Below are 26,021 nucleotides of genomic sequence, written 5' to 3'. Positions count from 1 at the left end.
GGGTGGAAAATTGAGGGGGCGTAAGGAATGGGGGCAAGCAGATTGTCTGACCAGCATCCCATCCTCTCACTTTCAATTCACTGTGGCCTTTTAGGCAGCAATTTATCTCCTCCCTCTGCCCCCTCCCCCTCCAGAAAGGCTCCGCCCCTTTCTTTTACCTCCCCCACCTCGTGGCTCCACTCCGCTCTATTTAAGCGCGAAGCTGCATGTGCGAGGATCTCATTCCCTTACAGTGGGAGGAAAAAGTCCTATTGGCAAACTTGCCAGAATTTCCTTTTCTTTCTCGGATTCCACTGCCAGCTGCTGAATATGGCCTTGTCACCTTATTTGAAACCGGTAAGTTGGGTTTGCTTAAGAAGGGAAGGGACGGAAAGGGATTCCCACCTACCCACTTCACTTTACGATGCCAGGCATCCTATAATTCAGTATCTTGTGGCGGGCTGTTCCCCTGGTGCCCTTGATTCCAAAAAAGGCATAACCGTGATTGCGCCAAGTCAGGTTATGTGGCTTTTTAGGATGAGGTTCACCTGTTACTTAACAGAATAACACAATTGGAAGGGACCTTGGAGGTCCTTTCCAACCCGCTGCATAAGCAGGAGTTTTTTTTAATGTAATATTTTATTTTAAAAAAGTTGACTTTATTTATTTTCAAAGAGAGATGAAATACTTGAAATGTTGTTGTTAGTTGCTAAGTCATGTCCGACCCATCGTGACCCCATGGACAATGTTCCTCCAGGCCTTCCTATCCTCTACCATCCCCCGGAGTCCATTTAAATTCACGCCTACTGCTTCAGTGACTCCATCCAGCCACCTCGTTCTCTGTCGTCCCCTTCTTCTTTTGCCCTCAATCTTTCCCAGCATTAGGCTCTTCTCCAGTGAGTCCTTCCTTCTCATTAGGTGGCCAAAGTATTTGAGTTTCATCTTCAGGATCTGGCCTCCTAAAGAGCAGTCAGGGTTGATCTCCTCTAGGACTGACCGGTTTGATCGCCTTGCACTCCAAGGGACTCGCAGGAATCTTCTCCAACACTATAGTTCAAAGGCCTCGATTCCTTGGCACTCAGCCTTTCTTATGGTCCAACTTTCACAGCCATACATTGCAACTGGGAAAACCATAATCTTTTTTTTTTTTTTTATGAAAAAGTTTTACAACAAATACAATTTCCCCACAACCCCCACCCCCCCTCCCCTTCCCCGACTTCCCAGAGCAGAACACAAGGTATTTCTATTAAGCTTTAACAGTAAACTAAATTGCATAACCAATTAAGCTAACACCCCTAAAAGAAAAATTCCCTTAACCCCCCATATATGAAATCCTATTTCTTAAACATAATATTTCTAATATCACTTATATAGCACTTGTACAAATAATAAAAAAAAAAAATCATTCGTAAGCTATTTGATATTTTTTGGTCTGATACTTATTTTGTATATAATCAATCCATCTTCTCCAGTCCTGTATATATCTTTCTTGTGTGTGATCCTTCAAAAATGCTGAAATTTTAGCCATTTCAGCTAAATTAGTTACTTTCAATATCCAATCATCAATAGTAGGCAAAAAGTCCTTCTTCCAATGTTGTGCAACCAACAATCTTGCTGCTGTTATCAAGTTCAAAATCAATTTAGTCTCTACAACTGTACAATCTGTGGTTATACCCAATAAAAACAACTGTGGAGTAAATTTCAGTTTCTTTTTAAGAATATTCTGCATCACCCACCAAATCTTTATCCAAAATGCTTTGATTTTTCTACAAGTCCACCATATATGATAATAAGTTGCGTCATCACAGTCACATCTCCAACATTTAGCTTGCGTAATCTTGACTATACGCACTTTTGTTGGCAGGATGATGTCTCTGCTTTTTAGTAAGCTATCTAGATTTTCCAAAGCTTTCCTCCCCAGAAGCAAGCATCTTTTAATTTTTTGGCTGCAGTCCCCATCTGCAGTGATCTTGGAGCCCAGGAAAATAAAATCTGTCACTACTTCCATTTCTTCCCCATCTATTTGCCAGGAATTGAGAGGGCCAGATGCCATGATCTTAGTTTTCTTAATTATGAGTTTCAAGCTAACTTTTGCACTCTCCTTCTTCACTTGCATCAAGAGGCTCTTTAGTTCTTCTTCGCTTTCTGCCATTAGAGTGGTATCATCTGCATATCTGAGGTTGTTGATATTTCTCCCGGCAATCTTAATTTCAACTTTTGATTCATCTAGCCCCGCCTTTCTCATGATGTGCTCTGCATATAAATTAAATAGGCACAGTGACAGTATAGAGCCTTGCCGGACTCCTTTCCCAATTTTGAACCAATCAGTGGTTCCGTGTCCAGTTCTCACTGTTGCTTCTTGACCCGCATACAGGTTTCCCAAGAGACAAATAAGATGGTCTGGTACTCCCATCTCTTTAACAACTTGCCACAATTTGTTGTGATCCACACAATCAAAGGCTTTAGCATAGTCAATGAAGCAGATGTAGATGTTTTTCTGGAACTCCCTAGCTTTCTCCATGATCCAGGGTATGTTGGCAATTTGATCTCTAGTTCCTCTGCCTCTTCAAAATCCTGCCTGTACTTCTGGTAGTTTTCAATCCACATACTGCTGGGGCCTAGCTTGTAGGATTTTAAGCATTACTAGCATGTGAAATAAGTGCAATGGTGCGATAGTTTGAACAATCTTTGGCATTGCCTTTCTTTGAAATTGGAATGTAAACTGACCTTTTCCAATCCTGTGGCCACTGTTGAATTTTCCAAATTTGCTGGCAAATTGAGCGTAGCACTTTTACTGCATCATCTTTTAAGATTTTGAATAGCTCAGCTAGAATACTGTCACCTCCACTAGCTTTGTTATTGCTCAGATTTCTTAAAGCCCATTTGATTTCACATTCTAGGATGTCTGGCTCGAGGTCAGTGACCACCCCATCTTGGTTATCAGGGACGCTAAGCTCATTCTTGTATAGTTCTTCTGTGTAATTTTGCCACCTCTTCTTAATCTCTTCTGCCTCTGTTAGGTCCCTGCCATTTTGGTCCTTTATCATGCCAATGTTTGCTTGAAGATTTTTTTAAAAAAGACATTTTGTATTTCAAGCATCTATACTTGAAATACAAAATATCAAAAAAGGAAAAATTGAGGGAAAGGGGATCAAAAAGGGGGAAAAGTTAAAAAGTGACAAAATAGAGATTTATTTGGAACTTTCTGCAGTACAGATATAAATATGTAATAAAAATAATTTCTTACTCCCAATCAAAATAAAAGCACAGAAACATCAGATAAAAAAACACCAGATTGGACATCAAAATAGAGTTAGAATTATATAAGAAAATAATTATTATTCTGAGTTTACAACTAGGTATAATATATATGTCCAATAGTAAAAGTGAAAATACACAGTGTCAGGGGAAAAAACAGTGAGCATAGCTGCACTTAATAAGAATTGAACAGACAGCATACCACAAAAGTCCCATTTTAGGATTCAGAGGTTTATTAGAATTTAAAGCATAGCAAACATAGGGCACCTATATTAATCACATTGCAACGAGGGTCAACCAGACAAGCAGTCAAAAGGGACGGTTGGAGGCTGATTGGCAACCTCCCATTATTCAATATTTCATTATATACCTTAAAACCACAAAATCATATGACTTTCAGGATTCTGACACCTTGTCATAGCAACAGGATCAGTTGTCCATTCTTCCAACCTAAATGTTACAACATGGTTATTTCTGGGAAAATTTGTCAGTGAGCATTTCTGGAAAGAGAGGGGGGATGTTTTGCAAAGCAGCTGCTGCAGGCCTGGAGGAGTGAAGCTGGGGAAAGGGTTGAGCGGTTTCATTTTCAAATGCTTGAGCGGTGATCAGCCCTGTCCCAAGCACAGGGAAGTAGAGAGGCAGGAAAGGGCTCCCTGCCCAGCCCCTCCAGGGTAAAAATAAGAAAGTGAAAGTGAAAGTGAAAGTAAAAAAGAAACCATTAGAATCAGGCCTGAGACTCAGAGAGAAATTAGAGGAATATGGAGAGGTTGCTGGATTAAAAATAAATGAGGGAAAAAACCAAAATGGTAGTTAAAAATCTTACAAATAAACAGAGGGATGAATTAATAAAGAAAACAAATATCCAGATAGTGAAAAAAGTGAAATTTAGGAATCTATCTAACAGTAAGATGTATAACGATCAAAGAGGACAACTATACAAAATTAATGCATCAAATTAAACTGGATATGGAGAGATGGAAAAGCTTGCAACTTTCCATGATGGGTAGAATAGCCGCAATAAAGATGAGCATACTGGCAAAGATACTTTTTTTATTCCAAACAATATCAATAAAACTAGAGAAAAAATATTTTGAGGAATTGAATAAAATAATGTTGAAATTCATTTGACAAGGAAAAAATCAGAGAATAAAACTGAAACTATTTCAAGAGTCAAGAGGGAAAGGAGGTTTTGGTCTTCCTGACTGGGAATTGTATTACCAAGCAGCTGCACTCAATGGGTGAAAGAGTGGATAACTTTGAGGAATAGAACGCTATTATTATTGGAGGGTCACGACCTTCAGCTTGGGTGGCATGTGTTTCTCTGGTACGGGAGAAACATGGCACATCGATATTTCCAAAGGCATTATGTAAGAAACGCCTGGTTATCAGTGTGGGACAAAATTAAACAACAAAACTATAGGGAAATATCAGTCTGGCTCTCCACCTTAGAAGCATTGATACACCCAAATCTTATAAATATGGAAATATTTCTTATAAGGATATACTAAATGAGAATGGTGAATTGAAAACCAGATTAGAACTAAAAGACCAAGGGGTGGAATTAGAGTGGTGGTCATATCTGCAGATACAATCGTGTTATGTGAAAGATGTGAAAACATGGGGTTTTTATAGAGAACTAACAACATTGGACAAGATATTAGTGGGGACTGATGACAAATTGATAAGGATACTAAGCAATTATTTATTAAATTATAAAATGGAAGAAGAACAAGTTAAAGAGAAGATGATTGTATGGGCTAAAAATTTTGGATATAATATAGATTTGGATAAATGGCAAAAGCTTTGTGAGAGAAATCAGAAACTGACAATGGCCACATCATATAAGGAAAATCTCTATAAAATGTTCTATAGGTGGCATCTGCCCCTGGCAAGATTGGCCAAAATGTTTAACAATATGTCCCCAAATTGTTGGAAATGTAAACAATTATCTGGCACATATTACCACATGTGGTGGACCTGTATAAAGGCAAGGAAATTTTGGATACAAATTCATATGCGGTTAGGAAAAATGACCAGACAACATATAGCGTTTAAATCAGAATTATTTTTATTAGGCATTATATCAGATGGTTATGATAAAGGGACAATATACCTAATATTACACATCTTGACCGCAACAAGAATTGTGTACACGCAGCAGTGGAAGAGCAAAAATACCCCTTCAGAGGAGGAGACGATAAGGAAGATACTAGTCTGTGCTAAAAATAAAAGATAAAGGAGAAACAGAATACTATGCTACATGGAATAGATTCTATCAACAGTTAAAACTTTGTTTCTCCATTCCGCAATCTTCCGTGAGTCTTTGCCGCTAGCTCGGTAGCCTGGGTGAGCATCCGGGGTTCAGGACAACGGAGAGCAGCTCCAATTAGATTAGAGAGTTGAAAGATAGTCGGCTTGATGCACCCATAGAAATCAGAACTCCGAGGCAGACAAATTCCTCAAAAAACAGTTTTATTGGATACATCATATTAGCACAACTGGTGAAAGCCAACCCTAAAGTTCCCATGACTTTCACCTAATTAAAAGTAAGAGTTTTCCCTTCCCCACCCCCAGGTCACTGGTCACGCTGTCCAATCCAGTTGCTGGCCGGTTGCCTGGTTACTTCCCCCTCCTTGGCCAGTTACCTGTGAGAACGTCCTTGGTTCCCACAGGAAAACTTTATTGTTTTGGCTACAAACCCTATCTAACTACACTGCTCAAAAAAATAAAGGGAACACAAGCAGAAGACATCCAAGATCTGAATGAATGAAATAGCCTAAATACTTTAAAACTATTAAATACTTTGTTTGTTACATACAGTAGTTTTGTGTTCCCTTTAGTTGTTTGAGCAGTGTATAAACTACTGTATTAAAGAACAAAGTATTTAATAAGGTGTTCCTTTTATTTTTTTGAGCAGTATATTTTCTTCCTTCCCCTAATGTGTAGCAACTCTGAAGATGGCCCCAGCCAGCTTTGATTCAGGGTTGACACCTGTCTCTTCTAAAAATCTCCAGTGATGGAACATCCACAACTTCTGAAGACAAGCCCTTCCACCGAGTAATTGTTCTCACTGTCAGGAAATTTCTCCTTAGTTCTAGGTTGCAGAACGCTGGTATCTTGTCACCTCTAGTCCTAAACGAGACATACCGAATTTCTGGAACTATTCTTCATATGTCTCAGCCTCCAGTCCCCTAATCATCTTTGTTGTTCTTCTCTGCATTCTTTCTAGAGTCTCAACATCTTTTTTATATCATTATAAATATCATTATATCACATCCAAACTGGTGCAATATTCCAAGTGTGGCTTTACCAAAGCAGTATAAAACAGTAGTAACACTTCATGTGACCTTGATGCAACCCCTCTGTTGTTGCAGTCTAGGACTGCATTGACATTTTGGAAGCTGCAGAACACGGCTGGCTCACATTTAAGTGGTTGTCTACTAGGACCCCAAGATCCCTCTCCCAGTTACTACTGTTGAGCCAGGTACCTCCATTCCATTCCATTCCACTCCACTCCACTCCACTCCACTCCACTCCACTCCACTCATGTTCCATTCCTTTCCATTCCTTTCCATTCCATTCCATTCCACTCCACTCCACTCCACTCCTCTCCACTCCACTTATGTTCCATTCCTTTCCATTCCATTCCACTCCACTCCACTTATGTTCCATTCCTTTCCATTCCATTCCATTCCATTCCACTCCACTCCACTTATGTTCCATTCCTTTCCATTCCATTCCATTCCATTCCATTCCACTCCACTCCACTCCACTCCACTCCACTCCACTTATGTTCCATTCCTTTCCATTCCATTCCATTCCACTCCACTCCACTCCACTCCACTTATGTTTCATTCCATTCCATTCCATTCCATTCCATTCCATTCCATTCCATTCCATCCCATTCCTTCTTTTCTTTTCTTTTCTTTTCTTTTCTTTTCTTTTCTTTTCTTTTCTTTTCTTTTCTCTTCTCTTCTCTTCTCTTCTCTTCTCTTCTCTTCTCTTCTCTTCTCTTCTCTTCTCTTCTCTAAGGTCTTTCTGGATCTTGAACCTATCTTGAGGCTGTTCCTCCAAATTGGAAATGTCCTTTTTACGCCCTCATCTAAATCGTTTATGAAGATATTGAAGAGTACTAGTCCTAAGAAAGAATCCTGGGAGTCTGTTTGTTTCATCTGTTTATTTGTGCAGTTTGCTTGCTTTGTTTTGTCTGTTTTATCTGTTTGTTTATGCAGTTTGCCTGAGATGTATGTATTTATATATACAATTTATTGGTTGCCTATCTTACCTCATGATAACTCTGGATGGCTTAAAATCAAAAAAGATAAACACAAACACAAAAATATATACTAAAATATAAATAAAGTAAATAAATTAAGATGCTACATGAAGCTAAAGTGTGCCTGGGTAAAGACTGAGGTTCAATCATTAATCTCTGTGTATATTGCTGTATGTCTCAATGTTGGGCACTTTAAGAAGTATGGACGTCAACTCCCAGAATTCTTTAGGCAGCTCTCTGTCTGGGGAATTTTGGGAGATGAAGTCCCCAGAGTGGACGTACAGTGCCCAAGGTTGACAAATACCAGTTTAACAGTTGTCAAGAGCTCTTGGTTGGGAAAATATTACTGGTGGTGGACCTGGGGAATGCTGGGAATTGAAGTTCATACATCATGAAAGTTCTGAGATTAAGAAAAAGTGTTTTAAAGCAGTTTCGGGGGAGGATGGAGGCAGACATATTATTATATTTCCCAGGCACTTATTCATGAACCAGTTGAATTGATGTCTTTGAACTGCAGCAAATTCTCCATTTAATGTTTTTTTTTTCTTTTAATTTCTGGTCAGACTGTTCCATTTATTGGTCCAATTAGTGGTGGCCTGAAAGATGGGATGGTCGTATTAGTCACAGGAAGTGTTTTGAAGTCCTGCAAAAGGTGAGTCATTCAAGGGGAGGAGAAAAAAAGTGTATGGGAAGTTCCACCAAAAAAATCCAATTTTTTTCAAAATATTTAGACAGTCATGGAACCAGTGAAGCCGCAACCAGAAGAAAGTTCCATTTTTGAACAAGGTGGACCTTTCAGTCCGTATTGTATAACCATCATCTACCATTGATGGGAGTGAGTTCTGTAACAAAATGAAGCTTTTCCAACAGATTTGAAGTTTTGCAAATAAGTACAAGAAATAGTTAGTCAATTTGAATCTTCACTCATGTTGCTTTATGATACAAACACTTCTTAAACAAACCCATTCCCAGCACATTCATATTGTAAGATAGGGTTGGGGAGCCATAACTCTGTGATGTCTCCCTTGGACAACTTCTCTCACTCTTCCTCGGAGGTCGGCTTGAAGGAGGATGAGCCCATTCCTGGCACATCAGGAAGGGCTAATTAATGACTCTGAACTGTCGGCCAAAAGACATTTATTGTGGGGGGGGGTTGGCTAGGGACAGTTTGCAGGTGAGTGAAATGCACTCATATGACCTGGCAACTCTTGAAACCTTGTAATCTGGTCATAAGTAGTCCTGTGGAATCCATTGTAACTTCAAACTAAGCAGCCAGTCATAAATTAACTATCTGTATGAAGGGTACCTCAGTCTCACTGAAATTTCAGCACCTATTGTATTGCAAAATAAGAATAGAATAAAAATTATGGGAATGGGATGGGTTGGGTTTGGATGGGATGGGATGGGATAGAATAAGGTAAGATAGGATAGAATAGAAAATAGAGTACAGAGCAGGGGTGAAATGCTCCCGGTTCGGATCGGATCGCCTGATCCGATAGCAATGGCGGCGGGTGGTTCGGAGAACCGGTAGCAAAAATCCCTGCGCGCCCACCCTCCCATGCCCAGCTGAGCCGCATGATCATCAGAGGCTTTTTTTCTTTTACTTTTAAAAACATTTTTTCTACAACCTCTTCCGATGAAAAAATGCTTTTAAAAGTAAAAAAAAAAGCCTCTGATGATCGCGCGGCTCAGCTGGGATCATCAGAGGCTTTTCAAAGCATTTTTTTCTGCAACCTCTTGGCTGAAGAAGTGGTAAAAAAATGCTTTGAAAAGTCTCTGACGATCCCAGCTGAGTTGCCTGATCGGCAGAGAGTTATTTTTTAAAAAATACCTCTCTGCCGATCAGACAATTCAGCTGGGATCATCAGAGAGGTATTTTTTAAAAAACCCACGACTCCCCACAACTTTTCCCTAAGTCACTCCACTCCAGGTGTTCACTGTGAGGAGAGGTGGGGCGACCCTCTTCCGAGCAGCCAAGCAGCCCTTCTCTAAGTCTGCCTACGCTCTGCTCTCTTTGCCCTTGGATCTAGTGGAGAAGGCAGCTGTTCCTCATCAGAGGAGATCCACTTCCTGTCAGCAGTCAATCCTCCCTCGCGTCTGTCAGAGCTTGTGACAAAAATCCAGAAAGCACACACAGATAACTGATTCAGCTGGATTCATTAACTTCTTTATATACGGCCGTGACCAGGGGGGCTTTTGCACAGGATCGCCTGGTGCACCAGTTGCAACCTTTCCTAGATAGGGATGCCCGCCGTACAGTCATTCATGCTCTCGTTATCTCTTATCTGGATTACTGCAATGCCCTCTGCATGGGGCTGCCCTTGGGGTGCACCCGGAGGCTCCAACTGGTCCAGAATGCAGCCGCGCAGGTTGTTACGGGAGCTTCCCATTACTCCCGTGTTACACCTCTCCTGTGCGAGCTGCACTGGCTGCCGGTGATCCTTTGGATCCGCTTCAAGGTGCTGGTGCTTACCTATAAAGCCCTTCATGGCATGGGCCCAGAGTACTTGCAGGACCACCTCCTACTGGCCTCCCACCGCCCAGTGCGCTCACATAGGTCTGCCCTCCTCCGGGTGCCATCAGCCAGACAATGTCGGCTGGGGGCGCCCAGGATGAGGGCGTTCTCTGTGGCCGCACTGACCCTCTGGAACGAGTTACCCACTGGGCTCCGGACGGCCCCTGACCTCCGCTCTTTCCGCAGTGACCATGGCTTTTTCAGCAGATCTTCTGATCTGTTTGGGAGCTATAATTTTAATTTGGGGATTTTAATTTGGATTTTTAGCATTATTTATTGTTTTGTTTTATTGCTGTGAGCCGCCCCGAGTCCTTCGGGAGAAGGGCGGCATATAAATATTATCAAATAAATAAATAAATAAATAAATAAATAAATAAATAAATAAATAAATAAATAAATAAATAAATATAACACATGAAGATAAATGTACAATACCAATAGCTGATGTCTTCCAACGTGGTAGCAGTTACAAGCAGAACACAAGCAGAGTACAGCAGACTAGTTTCAGTTCAGAGTTCAGAGCAGGCAAGCCCAGACTTGTTTAGTTCTCAGCACGAAATCAGACCCAGAGCTTAAAGCTGCAGGGTGAAGCCACGCCCAGACTTCTTACTTAAATTTCTATTTCTAAACAGTCCCCATTGGTTGACCTGTTACCATCCAAACTCCCCATTGGCTGACTTAGTTGCTATGCCTATTCATTGGCTGATCTATTCCAGTCTATGAATATCTGTGAAGCCAGCAGCTCCCCATCTAGTCGATCACCTCTGCCAATGCCTGAGGGGCCTGGGACAGCATCGCCCTCAGCCCCTGACCTCTCCAAACATGCTGAGGGAGAGGTGTGCCATCCCTGTGGAAAGGTCCGGGTTCCAACCCCTCCAAACCGGACTCCCACAGGGCCACAACAGAATTTCCCTAAAATTTACTATCATCTCTACAGCTTTGAGTGTGTTCAGTTCAGGATTGTTCCAAAAACACAGATTAAATTTAGCATTTCAAGCCTGTGCTGGCGATGTTTCCCAACCTAGGGAACTTTCAGATGCTGACTGGGGGATTCTGGGAGTTGAAATTCATACATCTTCAAATGCCCAAAATTAAGAAACACTGGTATTGTGGAACAAATGAATAAAAACATTATTTGTAAGAGGTTTGCCAGGGCCTTCTTCCTTCTTCCTTCTTCAATTTACCTTAATACCACATGGTCCTCATCCAGATGGGCGGGGGTGGGGTGGGGGTTGGACTAAATGACCTACAAGGTCCCTTCCAACTCTGTCAATCCGTAAATTTCTCTTTCTTGCTCTCTCTGCAGATTCCGGGTTGACTTTCAGTGTGGCACTTGCAAAGTGCCCAAATCAGATGTCGCTTTCCATTTCAACGTCCGTTTTGATCAGAATTGTATTATATGCAATTCACACGAAAATGGCGACTGGCAGGACGAAGAAAGAAAAGATAATATGGTTTTCTGCAAAGGGCATCCTTTTGAGATCCAGTTTCTTGTGAACATCTCCTCCTATGTGGTATGAAAGCGATAAGTCCTCTTTGTGGGTTATAATCATCACCTTTTTAAAAAATACACTTGGTTTGGTTATTGACCTTGTAGCAATGGAAAAGCATTTTTCAAAATGTGTAAAATATAAAATGTCTCAAAGCATCCCTTGCTAAGTGCAAATGCAAAATGGGCCCCATCAATGCACGCATAAACCGATGGAGTTTTGGGCACATTTTCTTTTGAGCTTGTCTTTATTTTTATTTATCAGTTTAGAAACCGTCTCCTTCACAGAGCAATTCATCCAGTCTCTTACCCACTTTGGGTGCTCCATACAGTCTCCCAATGGGGCCTTCCCATTATGATCATCAATTGTGACTGTCATAATGTAGGTCATCACATGATTGGATTTGTTTTTACTGATTTTTTGCAGTGTTCATTAAGTGAACCATTCTTTACTGTGGGCCATTTTTGCTGAAAATTAGAAGTAAATGCCGATTTTCCACAAAAACATCATAAATTGCAGTCCCATGATAGAGGGGCATAGCAAATGCAGAATGGTTGCCAAGTGCCCAAAACACAATTGGGAGAGAAAGGTTTGGATGATCTGTCACTAAGAGATTGGTTGTAAGGCAAGCACCACCAGTAATCTCAACTTGGTTTAAGTGTTTTTGGGGAATCTAGTCCTTATCATTTCTAAAACATGGTTCACAACTTCCCAGTTGGCCTTATTCATAACCTACTAATCGGGGTTAACTTGTTAGGTGAGTTCAACCATTGTTTTGCTCCCATCTCTGTTGTCCCAAAGGTGCTTTTTCCAAAAGACAACTGGACTTCCTGGGGTTTTTTTCTTTGAAAACATTTCGCTTCTCATCCAAGAGGCTTCTTCAGTTCTGGATGAGAAGCGAAACATTTTCAAAGAAAAATGAAAAGAAAAAACCTTTGGGATAACCATGACCTGGAGCTCTGGTGGCGCAGAGGTTAGAATAGAGTATTGCCGACTAACTCTGCCCACAGGAGTTTGATCCTGACTGGCTGAGGTTTGATTCAGCCTTCCATTGTTCTGAGGTCAGTAAATGAGGACCCAGATTGTGGGGGGCAATATGCTGTCATTGTAAACCGCCCAGCAAGTGCTCTAAAGCATCATGGGGCAGTATATAATTGCTGGATGATCAAGAATCTCCACAGACATTTCCTTCTCTCTTATTTTTCTTGTTGTGATTTAATATGACAAGTTGCTCCCTTCTGTGTGTGCCAGGTTCTCGTAGATGGAAACCTGTATTTGGAATTCAAACATAGGATCCCTTTTTCCCGAGTAGAATACATGGGAATTTCAGGAGAACTAGACGTGGACTCAATCAGCTTCCAAGATCAAATTGTAGGTATTCCATTGATTCATCTTATTTATAAAACACCTCTTCTGCCTCCCTCTGATAAACAAATGGGTACCCTTATTTTTGGGAGGATTAAATGTTTGGAGTATTTAGACAGGATAAATATATGTCTTTTCTCTTTCGTTCCGGTCTTTGAATAATGCAAATATTTTCTACAGTTTTAAAATAGAATAGAATTCTTTATTGGCCAAGTGTGATTGGACACACAAGGAATTTGTCTTTGGTGCATATGCTCTCAGTATACATAAAAGAAAAGATACATTCGTCAAGAATCATAAGGTAGAACACTTAATGATAGTCATAGGATACAAATAAGCAATCAAATCATACTAGGACACAATCAATATAAATCGTAAGGATACCAGCAACAAGGTTACAGTCATACAGTCATAAGTGGGAGGAGATGGGTGATAGGAACGATGACAAAATTAATAGTAGTGCAGACTTAGTATCGTATTTTTCGGAGTATAAGTGGCACCATTTTCCCCCCTAAAAGGAGGTGAAAATTTGGGTGCGTCTTATACACTGAATGTAGCCCCGCCCACCCACTGGCCCCCACCCTTTGGCCTCTGCCTCCCAGCAATTTACCTCCTTGCAGCAAGCAGCAAGAAGAAACAGCCCATTTCAGCTGCAGCACAGCCTAATTAGCACAAGTTGATTGTCCTTTGGATCAGCCTCCCAACTCTCAGCTGTTTCAGGCTAGGGATTGCCATTGCCTATTGCCTATTGCTGCTCAGGCCAGGGAGGTAAATTGCTGGGAGCAGATTTTTTTTTCTTGTGCTAATCAAGCTATGCTGAAAACGAAAATGAAAGTAAAGCAGGCTATTTGCTGTTTGTTGCAATAAGGCAAAATTGCTAGGAAGCAGAGGCAGATTTCTTTTTCTTGTTTTCCTCCCCAAAAGAGGTAGGTGCGTCTTATAGTCCGGAGCATCTTATAATCCGAAAAATACAGTAAATTATTTGACAGTGTTGTGGGAATTAGTTGTTAAGCAGAGTGATGGCATTCAGGGGGAAAACTGTCCTTGTGTCTAGTTGTTCTGGTGTGCAGTGCTCTATAGCGTCATTTTGAGGGTAGGAGTTGAAACAGTTTATGTCCAGGATGTGAGGGGTCTGTAAATATTTTCACAGCCCTCTTTTTGACTTGTGCAGTACACAGGTCCTCAATGGAAGGCAGGTTGATAGCAATTGTTTTTTCTGCAGTTCTAATTATCCTCTGAAGTCTGTGTCTGTCTTGTTGGGTTGCAGAACCAACAATTCCTGAGTGATATGGGGGAAAGATTAAAAAAAAAGTCCAGGTGGTGGCCTAATGCCAACAATCCCTCAAATGTGTCATATACATCATGCACTTCAACAGAGACACAACTTTGATTGCATGGCATTAGACACCATCTTGATTTTTTTGACCCCATTGGGTGCTCTGACAGGACCGGTGGCAGTGGAGAACCTATCACACCTCTACATCTTTTGAAGTTTAGCGAGATTGCTAAACTTCACAAGCACCACATTTTTATATTATCAGGTAATCCTTGATTTACGACTGTAATGGAGCCTAGAATTATCTGTCCGTAAGTCATGATTATCATAAGTTGAGGCATCTATGTGACTGGCTTGATTTTACGAACTTTTTTTGTGACAGGTGTTAAGCAAACGGAGCAGTTGTAAAGTCAAAGCTGCTGTCATGAAGGGGGTTCCCTCCCATGAGGGTGTTTTTAGCAGAAACCAACCAAAAAGGCTGGAAACCAGCAAAAACAAATTGCAGTCACGTGATCATGGAACATTGCAACTGATGAAAAGTGAGCCAGTTGCTAAGTTCCCGAAACATGGTCATGTGACTAGAGGTGTGTGTATTCCTGTCAGAAACCAGGTTATAAGTACCTTTGGGGGGCGGGGTTTGTCATAACCTTGGACAGTTGCTAAATGACTGCTCATTAAGCAACACTACCTGTACCATCTAAGACAGGGGTGTTAAACTCGATTTCATTAAGGGCTGCATCAGGGTTGTGTTTGACCTCAGGGGGCCGGGGTGGGTGTGACCAGCATGTCACTCATATCGTTGGGGTGCCTATGGTGGCCTGAGCGCTCAACCAGTGGAAACGGTCTCCTGAGCTCCATTTTCGGCTGTGATAGCCTCCTGAAAACCCTTTGCCAACAAAAACTGAGCTTGGGGAGGGCCACACGCAGCCCTCACAAGCTGTTTTTGGCTGGGATGGCCTCCTGCAACCTTCTGCCAGAGAAAACAGAGCTCAGGAGGGCCCCACACAGCCCTCACGAGCTCCGTTTTTGCTGGCAGAGGCACCGTGGGCCGGTCTTTTGCTGTTTCCAGGGCGGGCCAGATCTAAGCACCCCACAGGCCAGATCCAGCCCCCAGGCCTTGAGTTTGACACCCCTGGTCTAAGAAGCATTTTTCACTGGCTGAAGAATTCTGGGGGTTGAAGGCCGCACATTTTAAAATTGTTGAGGTTGAGAAACTCTGACCTAGAAGTCACTCTCCATTCTGATACTTGTTCATACAATTTCCTTTGATTTCTGTTTTTTTTCTAGGCCGATCCAGTTTGTTCTAAACCAATTTGCCCAATATCCTTACAGGTATGACATACAGTTCTTTACTAAAAAAAAAATGCCAACAATCCCTCGTGTGTGTCACAGACAACATGCACTTCAACAGAGACACAACTTTGATTGCATGGCATTAGATGCCATCTTGATTTTTTTGACCTCGTTGGGTGCTCTGACAGGACCAGTGGCAGTGGAGAACCCATCACACCACTCCATTTTTTGAAGTTTAGCGAGATTGCTAAACTTCACAAGCACCACATTTTTGTATTATCAGGTAGTCCTTGACTTACGATTGCAATGGAGCCTAGAATTTCTGTCTGTAAATCATGATTGTCATAAATTGAGGACTGGCTTGATTTTACGAACTTTTTTTGTGACAATTGCTAAGCAAACGGAGCAGTTGTAAAGTCAAAGCTGCTGTCATCAAGGGGGTCCCCTCCCATGAGGGTGTTTTTAGCAGAAACCAACCAAAAAGGCTGAAACCAGCAAAAACAAATTGCAGTCACGTGATCATGGAACATTGCAACTGATGAAAAGTGAGCCAGTTGCCAAGTTCCCAAAATGTGGTCATGTGGCTAGAGGTGTGTGTATTCCTGTCAGAAACCAGGTTATAAGTACCTTCGGGGTGGGGGTGGGTTGTCATAACCTTGGACAGTTGCTAAATGACCGCTCATTAAGCAACACTACCTGTACCATCTAAGAAGCATTTTTCACTGGCTGAAGGGTTGAAGGCCACGCATCTTAAGCCTACAACTTGAAATTTTCCACGTATGTTCCTCTTGACTTCTAGATGCTCACTAAGAAAGGATTTTTCAAAATGACCATCAGAGCATTAGTATTTCCTATATTATTATAACACGCTCTAATGCTAATTAGTTAGACATTCTACTCCCCCTCCCAACTTGAAAATAACTCTGGAGAGAACAGGATAGCAGAGGAGAGGCTTCTGTGGGGCAAGCCTCATGGAGAGAAGGGGCTAGAAAGCCTGAGGGAGAGAAGGGGACAGTATAGGAGACGTTTCTGTGGGGTAAGGCTGAGGGAGCGAAGGTGAGAGGAGAGGCTTCTGTGGGGCAAGCCTCATGGAGAGAAGGGGCTAGAAAGCCTGAGGGAGAGAAGGGGATAGTATAGGAGATGTTTCTGTGGGGCAAGGCTGAGGAAGCGAAGGGGAGAGGAGAGGCTTCCGTGGGGCAAGCCTCATAGAGAGAAGGGGCTAGAAAGCCTGAGGGAGAGAAGGGTAGAGGAGAGGCTTCTGTGGGGCAAGCCTCATGGAGAGAAGGGGCTAGAAAGCCTGAGGGAGAGAAAGGGATAGTATAGGAGACATTTTGGTGGGGCAAGGCTGAGGGAGCGAAGGGGAGAGGAGAGGCTTCTGTGGGGCAAGCCTCATGGAGAGAAGGGGCTAGAAAGCCTGAGGGAGAGAAGGGGATAGTATAGGAGATGTTTCTGTGGGGCAAGGCTGAGGAAGCGAAGGGGAGAGGAGAGGCTTCTGTGGGGCAAGCCTCATAGAGAAAAGGGGCTAGAAAGCCTGAGGGAGAGAAGGGTAGAGGAGAGGCTTCTGTGGGGCAAGCCTCATGGAGAGAAGGGGCTAGAAAGCCTGAGGGAGAGAAAGGGATAGTATAGGACACATTTTGGTGGGGCAAGGCTGAGGGAGCGAAGGGAAGAGGAGAGGCTTCTGTGGGGCAAGCCTCATGGAGAGAAGGGGCTAGAAAGCCTGAGGGAGAGAAGGGGATAGTATAGGAGATGTTTCTGTGGGGCAAGGCTGAGGAAGCGAAGGGGAGAGGAGAGGCTTCTGTGGGGCAAGCCTCATGGAGAGAAGGGGCTAGAAAGCCTGAGGGAGAGAAGGGGAGAGGAGAGGCTTCTGTGGGGCAAGCCTCATGGAGAGAAGGGGCTAGAAAGCCTGAGGGAGAGAAAGGGATAGTATAGGACACATTTTGGTGGGGCAAGGCTGAGGGAGCGAAGGGGAGAGGAGAGGCTTCTGTGGGGCAAGCCTCATGGAGAGAAGGGGCTAGAAAGCCTGAGGGAGAGAAGGGGATAGTATAGGAGATGTTTCTGTGGGGCAAGGCTGAGGAAGTGAAGGGGAGAGGAGAGGCTTCTGTGGGGCAAGCCTCATGGAGAGAAGGGGCTAGAAAGCCTGAGGGAGAGAAGGGGAGAGGAGAGGCTTCTGTGGTGCAAGCCTCATGGAGAGAAGGAGCTAGAAAGCCTGAGGGAGAGAAGGGGATAGTATAGGAGATGTTTCTGTGGGGCAAGGCTGAGGAAGCGAAGGGGAGAGGAGAGGCTTCTGTGGGGCAAGCCTCATGGAGAGAAGGGGCTAGAAAGCCTGAGGGAGAGAAGGGGATAGTATAGGAGATGTTTCTGTGGGGCAAGGCTGAGGAAGCGAAGGGGAGAGGAGAGGCTTCTGTGGGGCAAGCCTCATGGAGAGAAGGGGCTAGAAAGCCTGAGGGAGAGAAGGGGAGAGGAGAGGCTTCTGTGGTGCAAGCCTCATGGAGAGAAGGAGCTAGAAAGCCTGAGGAAGAGAAGGGGATAGTATAGGAGATGTTTCTGTGGGGCAAGGCTGAGGAAGCGAAGGGGAGAGGAGAGGCTTCTGTGGTGCAAGCCTCATGGAGAGAAGGGGCTAGAAAGCCTGAGGGAGAGAAGGGGATAGTATAGGAGATGTTTCTGTGGGGCAAGGCTGAGGAAGCGAAGGGGAGAGGAGAGGCTTCTGTGGGGCAAGCCTCATGGAGAGAAGGGGCTAGAAAGCCTGAGGGAGAGAAGGGGAGAGGAGAGGCTTCTGTGGGGCAAGCCTCATGGAGAGAAGGGGCTAGAAAGCCTGAGGGAGAGAAAGGGATAGTATAGGACACATTTTGGTGGGGCAAGGCTGAGGGAGCGAAGGGGAGAGGAGAGGCTTCTGTGGGGCAAGCCTCATGGAGAGAAGGGGCTAGAAAGCCTGAGGGAGAGAAGGGGATAGTATAGGAGATGTTTCTGTGGGGCAAGGCTGAGGAAGCGAAGGGGAGAGGAGAGGCTTCTGTGGGGCAAGCCTCATGGAGAGAAGGGGCTAGAAAGCCTGAGGGAGAGAAGGGGAGAGGAGAGGCTTCTGTGGGGCAAGCCTCATGGAGAGAAGGGGCTAGAAAGCCTGAGGGAGAGAAGGGGATAGTATAGGAGATGTTTCTGTGGGGCAAGGCTGAGGAAGCAAAGGGGAGAGGAGAGGCTTCTGTGGGGCAAGCCTCATGGAGAGAAGGGGCTAGAAAGCCTGAGGGAGAGAAGGGGAGAGGAGAGGCTTCTGTGGGGCAAGCCTCATGGAGAGAAGGGGCTAGAAAGCCTGAGGGAGAGAAAGGGATAGTATAGGACACATTTTGGTGGGGCAAGGCTGAGGGAGCGAAGGGGAGAGGAGAGGCTTCTGTGGGGCAAGCCTCATGGAGAGAAGGGGCTAGAAAGCCTGAGGGAGAGAAGGGGATAGTATAGGAGATGTTTCTGTGGGGCAAGGCTGAGGAAGCGAAGGGGAGAGGAGAGGCTTCTGTGGGGCAAGCCTCATGGAGAGAAGGGGCTAGAAAGCCTGAGGGAGAGAAGGGGAGAGGAGAGGCTTCTGTGGGGCAAGCCTCATGGAGAGAAGGAGCTAGAAAGCCTGAGGGAGAGAAAGGGATAGTATAGGAGACATTTCGGTGGGGCAAGGCTGAGGGAGCGAAGGGGAGAGGAGAGGCTTCTGTGGGGCAAGCCTCATGGAGAGAAGGGGCTAGAAAGCCTGAGGGAGAGAAGGGGAGAGGATAGGGGAGGATTCAAGATGTAAGTGTCGATTTCTCAAGCCCGATCACATAGTTTCGTAGTTGGACTAATATTAGCCAGTGTGGTGAAGTGATTAAGATGTTAGACTAAAGAAATCCCAGTTTCCAAACTGGATGACATAGGGCCACCTCTTGTTTGTCAGACCAACCTATCTCACAGCGTTGTTGTAGTAGAGACTTTGGGGAAAGAAATGCTCCTAAACAAAAGATGGTGTATAAATCTAACAAGCAAACAAATAAAAAATAAAAATAATCTGGTTATTTTAAATGTATTTGGCCTGAACTAGTTCTGAGATTGTTGTAGGTCAGGAGTGTCATAAGTCATAAGTCAAGGTCTATCTCTATATAAATCTAATCACTCATCCTGCAGGTTAAATAATATTGTAAAACAGACTTTAGATATTGATCTTTATGTGTATTATTATTGTTGGTGTTTGCTTAGCCAGGTCACATTCAGTAACTGCACCCCTTTCCTGCAGAGCAAAGTGGTATGGTCCTTATCCTCACTACACTTAACAGGTAGTCCATGACTTACAGCAATTCATTTAGCGACCGTTCAAAGTTACAACGGCACTGGAAAAGGTGACTTATGACCATTTTTCACACTTATGACCATTGCAGCATCCCCATGGTCACATGATTTACATTTGGCTGCTTGATAACTGACGTTTATGATTTCCGTGTCTTGGGATCTTGTGATCCCCTTTTGTGATCTTCTGACTAGCAAAGTTAATGAGGAAGCCAGATTCACTTAACAACCATGTTATTAATTTAACACCAGCAATGATTCACTTAACAACTTGGACAAGAAAGGTTGTAAAATGGGGCAAAACTCACTTAACAAATTTCTCATTTAGCAACATACATTCTGGGTATTTTTTTACCCCAGAATGAGGGAGGATGGGCATTCTGTAGGCAGTAGTGGGATTCAAATAATTTAACAACTAGTTCTCTGCCCTAAGGACCAGCTGGGTAGGCGTGGCTGGGTGGTCATGTGACTGGGTGGGCGTGGCCAACTTGACATCACTCACATCAAGAAGCGCCTTGCCTGGCCTCTCCTCACCTCAAAGGCCTCAGTGAGATACAATTTCCCTGTCTATTTATTTATTACTACTGAACATTCAAAATACACTATTTAATCCTATGTATATATGCCATATGTGTACATACATATTACATAGTATAGAGTGTGTATAGGCACACAAAAAGATACATTATCTACTATATATACTGTATGTGTATGTACACACACACAGAGCTCTTCTAAAACTATACACATTCAACCTCACTGCATTTGGAAAAACATACCCAGCATTCACTTTCTGCCACACATTTAACTATAACTTCTGTACTTTAGAACATTACACATGCCTTCAGATTTTCTTCCCTAGCCTGCACATGACTGTTAGAGCCAGGAGATGTCATGGATTGAGTAAAATGTGGTGAAACTCACTTAACAACGCTCTTGCTTAGCAATCAAAAATTTGGGCTCAATTGTGGTCATAAGACAAGGACTATCTCTGCCTTCCTCTGCATGGCAGCCTTGCCTAGCAAACTCCTTCTCTTTTCTGGCAATTTTCCTCTCTGTTAGAGGCATCAAAATAATCCAGACGATATAAGGTCTCTCTGGAGCAGGGGTTTGGACTAGATGGCCTCCAAGGTCCCTTCTAACCCTGCTATTCTATGATTTTGTAAGGATCTCTTACTGGAGCAGGGGGTTAGACTAGATGACCTCCAAGATCCCTTCTAGCCCTGGATTGCTGTGCTGTTTCAAAGCGTCTTCTGAAGCCATTTCTAGTGCCAGGGTTTGTGGTCTTTCATTCCTCTCCTTTTATTCTCTCTCTCTCCCTCTTTCCCTTCCTCCCTCCCTCCATGTATCCATCCATCCATCCATCCATCCATCCATCCATCCATCCATCTATATTTCATTCATTTTCCCCTCCCTCCCTCCCTCTTTCTTCCTTCCTTCCTTCCTTCCTTCCTTCTCTTTCTTTCTTTCTTTCTTTCTTTCTTTCTTTCTTTCTTTCTTTCTCTCTTTCTCTTTTCTTTCTTGTCTCTCCCTTTCCTCTCTTTTTTCTTTTTCTTTCTTTCTATTCTTTCTTTTCTCTCTCTTTTCTTTCTCTCTCTCTCTGTCACTCTGTCTTTCTCTCCCTTCCCTTCCTCCTTCTCTCTCTCCTTCTAAGGCTAGGAGATCCACCCGAAACAAAACTCCTTAGGATGAAACCGGCCATTGCCATCCAGCTTATTCAACCCAAGACACAGACACACACACAGGCAAGACACACACACACACACACACACACATTCTCTCTCTCTCAAACTTCTGTGATGGTAAGCTACAAAGTGAAAACTACTGAAAAATGCACACATCTTAAAAGTTGCCAAGGTTGAGAAATATGGGGACAACAGCTGTTGGGGGCTCTTGGTTGGGAAATTTTTATTTATGCTAGACCTGGTCCTTGCATCCTGGCTGTGATGTTGCCATACTCTGGGTCTTTGGGGAAACTGGAGTACCCATTGTGAGCTGCTAATGAAATTTCCTAGATTATCAGAAGATATCATGGGTAACTGAAAGGGTAGATGTTTTGCAACTGGCATAGCGAAGCAGTTAACTCTTGCAGGAAGAGGAGAAACCAGGATTAAAAAAAGTATCTTACTGGGTAGGAATTACTGTCAGTCCTACTTTAAGGAATTGTTGGATTCCCAAGCTTTTTCAGAAATGTTTGGCTTATGTGTATGTTTGGATTTTTTAAAAAAATATTTTCATGTAAACTGCTATTTCTTTTTTGTTGACTGCTATTCTTTTTTGTTCATAGCCAAGTGTCTATCCCATTGGAGAATGCTTTCAGCCACCAATGTTTGTAAGTAGTTATCATATTAGCAATATCTGCACTTAAGTCTTTTTTTTTACTGGCCCATCAATTATGAAGGATTTCAACCCTAGGCAAGCATGGAATTATGGGAGTCAAAGTCCCACACATTTAGGGGCCTGATATTACTCAGGTAGGAATCCTCTAAAATGGGCACAAAGGAGCATGGATAGGAATTTTGGCTCAGCATGGGTACCTAGTCACCATGTTGCACATTATGTGAATCAGGCCATCACTGCCAAACCTGCCCTGACTTGGTCTTTTAGTCAAGAAAGACCCTTGACTCTGTTTGTAGTGAAAGGTATACTGTTACTAAAAGCCAAGTGGATTACAGTGTAGCAAAACCCAGAACTAAAGTTTGCATGCCAAAATTCCCTGGTTAATTTTCCCCATCCAATTCCTTTTATTCCCTGGTCCCTTATTGTCCAAATAGGTTTGGGAACAGGTGCTTCAATGGCGGGCGGGTTGGTGAGTCATTGCATTCCATTCTATTCTATTCCCAGAGTTTTGATCTTGAGCTGATGTCTCTGGATGGTAGAATGAGTAGTTGGGTTCATTAGTTTCACTTTTTCCCCATTCAACCCCCTCCCCTTTGGCTCCCCCCCTCCCCAGTCCATGGCAGGCTGACAGTGGTGAAACTCAGGCAAATGATGATGGCAGTTCTGACAATCGCATTCAGTCATAATATGGTTGATTAGTGTAGGCTCCCAGTTGCTGAGAACTCAGCAACTGGGAGATGTTAACATATTTTAAGGATTAAGCATGTGGGAGAGCAAATGTGGGTGGTAGTTAGGCGTAGCACTCAGCTTCAAGCCCCTCATCTACCATGGGGGGCTTTGGGCATGCTGTTCTCTCAGAAGCTCAACCAGCCTCATTGTGTCATTGTTATGCAAAGATAATGGAAGGGGGAGTGTTATATATGTCTCCTGAGGATCCAGGAGGGCATAATTCTAAGATATCTAATAAAAATGAACCCAACCTTAATAATTTGATGTATCTTTTCTAATAAGAGCTGCAATAGGAAGGAATCAGTGCTGGGAGTTGGGCTTGAGCATCATTAGAATTTCCCACAATGCATCAGATTTAAACTAGGTTCCTTGGGCATTGTGGGAAATCTGAATGGCTTGGGCCAGAAAAACTTTTGAAAAGAAATCTAACAGGTCAGCAGCGAATCACGGTACGGTCTTGGTTCTTTGGAAAAAAAAATTAGCCAGAGGCTAAGGCGGTCAATGGACATTTACAACTATGACCAGGAAGGACCATTGGTGCTTTCTCAGGGGAAAAAGCTATTCTTAAAAATGTCCTCAGGAGATCAAAACAGTCATTATGTCAATAGAAGCCCAGTCCTCTTTTTATGTGAATGAGCATCGACATTAAAAAGAGCAGGGATTTGATTATGTGGTGACCTCAAACATTTTGATTTTTTCAGACTCCCTCCACTGAACCTCTGTATACACCAATCGGCCTTTGCTAAATTCTTATTGATAACTTGAAGGTGCAAAATGGGAAAAAATTCAGATTAATTCTAATATTGTGTATGTGTGTTTTCTCTCCACAGCCTATCCCTTACCGAGCCAGCATCTATGGGGGCTTTTCTCCATCCAAATCAATAATAGTCTCAGGTTCTGTGCCCCCTTGTGCTCACAGGTAAAGGCTGAGAAATATTGTTGGTAAAAATTCTTTCCCCCAATTTATTCCGAATTCATTTATTCAAAATTCCTTTCAAATGAATGGTTTTGAGCTGCACAGTTAAAAACAGTCAGTTGCCTTTTGAAAAAGCACCTTTGAGAAGACTGTATGATGCACACGTGTTTCTGTGTTTTGTATTTTATCTTTAGCCATAAAAAGTAAATAAACGTGTTTGGGGGGAAAAATAAAGTGAAGCTACATTAACAGATGATAAAGGGCTACCACAAATGAACATCAGCATACCTAGAGTGAGTTGGCGATACTTCTTAAATATTCCTTCCAGGAGCAAAGTTGGCCAACCAGAAGCTGGCCAGACACCTCTCTGTCACCAGCATTCATAGTTCACATCTGTTACCTTGACCTATGAAATAAAATGAACAGAAAGGTTACACACCCAGGCATCACACACCCATTCCAAAAGTGCTAAATATGATAAAATGAACTTTGCTGTATTGTTTTTTTCAAGTGCAAATAAAAATAATAATTACTAGTCACCCTCCATGCATGACAGGGTACAATGTGGTTATCTCTATATCATATACAGTATCTCTGTCTATCTATCTAATCTATCTATCTATCTATCTATCTATCTATCTATCTATCTATCTATCTATCTATCTATTATCTATCTGTATCTATCATCTATATCATCTATCATCTCTCTCTCTTTCTCTCATCTCTCTTTCTCTATCATCTATCGAGTGATGCCTTTTTTCCAGAAGTGGAGATCTCTTGATGAATTCCTAAAAAAAGAGAATCTATTTGGCAAAAAGATTCTTGCTCACCAGGTTCACACAGGAATTTCCTTTGAGAAAAATAATGGTTTTTGAATCAGCAATATAGTATCTTCAGAAGTTGGAATGTTCATTGTGTAGTTTCTGGATGTGGATAGTTTCCTGTTAATTGTGCAGCGCAACATTTGGGTCTTTTTATGTAGGTTCTACATCAGTCTGAAAGCGGGGAACGATACTGCTTTCCTTCTCAATCCACGGTTTGATGAGAATGTGATTGTTCGAAACTCTAGGCTCAACATGTGCTGGGGCTCAGCAGAGCGACACCTGCCCCGTAGGATGCCTCTGTTGCGTGGCCAACCCTTTATCGTAAGTCAAACCAGTCTGGTTGCTCCACCTGGGCCAGATGATTGTGTGAACTGACTTAAATGTATTTATCAGGCTAGCCTAATGTATGGATTTCAGGATCCTTGGTTCGCCCATACAATAACACTCTTAAAAGCTACACTGCTTACAATCAAAATTAGGACTGGATTTTTGGTCATAAGTGGTGCAGTTGTAAGTCAAGTCATCTTGTTACCAGAACTGATTTTACAACTATTTTTACAGTAGCCATAAAGCAAATCACTGTTTTAAAATTCAGTCACCAACTAAAATCACGGTTAAACCTGAACTAGTAATACATGTCAGAACCATGGTTAGCACAACATAAATCGCCAAATAAAATAATACATTATAATACGTTACTAATAACAGAATGGAATGGAATGGAATGGAATGGAATAGAATAGAATAGAATAGAATAGAATAGAATAGAATAGAATAGAATTCTTTATTGGCCAAAAGAAAAGATATATTCGTCAAGAATCATAAGGTACAACACAATGATAGTCATAGGGAACAAGTAAGCAATCAGATTATATTAGGAAACAGTCAATATAAATCGTAAGGATACAAGCAACAAGCAATCATAAGTCATAAGTGGGAGGAGATGGGTGATAGGAATGATGAGAAGATTAATAGTAGTGCAGACTTAGTGAATAGTTTGACAGTGTTGAGGGAATTATTTGTTTAGCAGAGTGATGGCGTTCGGGGAAAAACTGTCCTTGTGTCTAGTTGTTCTGGTGTGCAGTGCTCTATAGCATCGTTTTGAGGGTTGGAGTTGAAACAGTTTATGTCCAGGATGTGAGGGGTCTGTAGATATTTTCACAGCCCTCTTTTTGACTCGTGCAGTATACAGGTCCTCCATGGAAGGCAGGTTGGTAGCCATTGTTTTTTCTGCTGTTCTAATTATCCTCTGAAGTCTGTGTCTGTCTTGTTGGGTTGCAGAACCAAACCAGACAGTTATAGAGGTGCAGATAACAGACTCAATAATTCCTCTGTAGAACTGGATCAGCAGCTCCTTGGGCAGTTTGAGCTTCCTGAGTTGGTGCAGAAAGAACATTCTTTGTTGTGCTTTTTTGATTATGTTTTTGATGTTAGCTGTCCATTTTAGATTTTGAGATATAATAGAACCTA

General features: G+C 42.7%; 1 protein-coding gene across 1 annotated transcript; it reads left to right on the top strand.

The window, feature by feature from the left end:
* Nucleotides 1-309: 309 nt before the first annotated feature.
* On the top strand, nt 310-24,926 carry LOC117659785 (galectin-9-like). Its single transcript, XM_087892009.1, has 8 exons — nt 310-336; nt 8,077-8,165; nt 11,335-11,542; nt 12,770-12,889; nt 15,447-15,491; nt 22,030-22,074; nt 23,642-23,730; nt 24,710-24,926. The coding sequence occupies exons 1-8, from the start codon at nt 310-312 to the stop codon at nt 24,924-24,926; spliced, it is 840 nt and encodes a 279-aa protein (XP_087748135.1).
* The last annotated feature ends 1,095 nt before the right edge of the window (nt 24,927-26,021 follow it).

The sequence above is a fragment of the Pantherophis guttatus genome, chromosome 1, assembly GCF_059756535.1.
Source record: "Pantherophis guttatus breed Tessera chromosome 1, ASM5975653v1, whole genome shotgun sequence".
Classification (NCBI taxonomy): domain Eukaryota; kingdom Metazoa; phylum Chordata; class Lepidosauria; order Squamata; family Colubridae; genus Pantherophis; species Pantherophis guttatus.
Note: the sequence above shows the minus strand (reverse complement) of the source record. Positions and strands in the feature narration are given on the sequence as shown.

Excerpts from the sequence above, each read along its gene's own strand:
- LOC117659785 (XM_087892009.1), top strand. The coding sequence starts at position 310 with ATGGCCTTGTCACCTTATTTGAAACCG. Across the intron at positions 8,166-11,334 it reads GTTTTGAAGTCCTGCAAAAG|ATTCCGGGTTGACTTTCAGT; the intron begins GTGAGTCATTCA and ends CTCTCTCTGCAG. Across the intron at positions 12,890-15,446 it reads TCAGCTTCCAAGATCAAATT|GCCGATCCAGTTTGTTCTAA; the intron begins GTAGGTATTCCA and ends TTTTTTTTCTAG.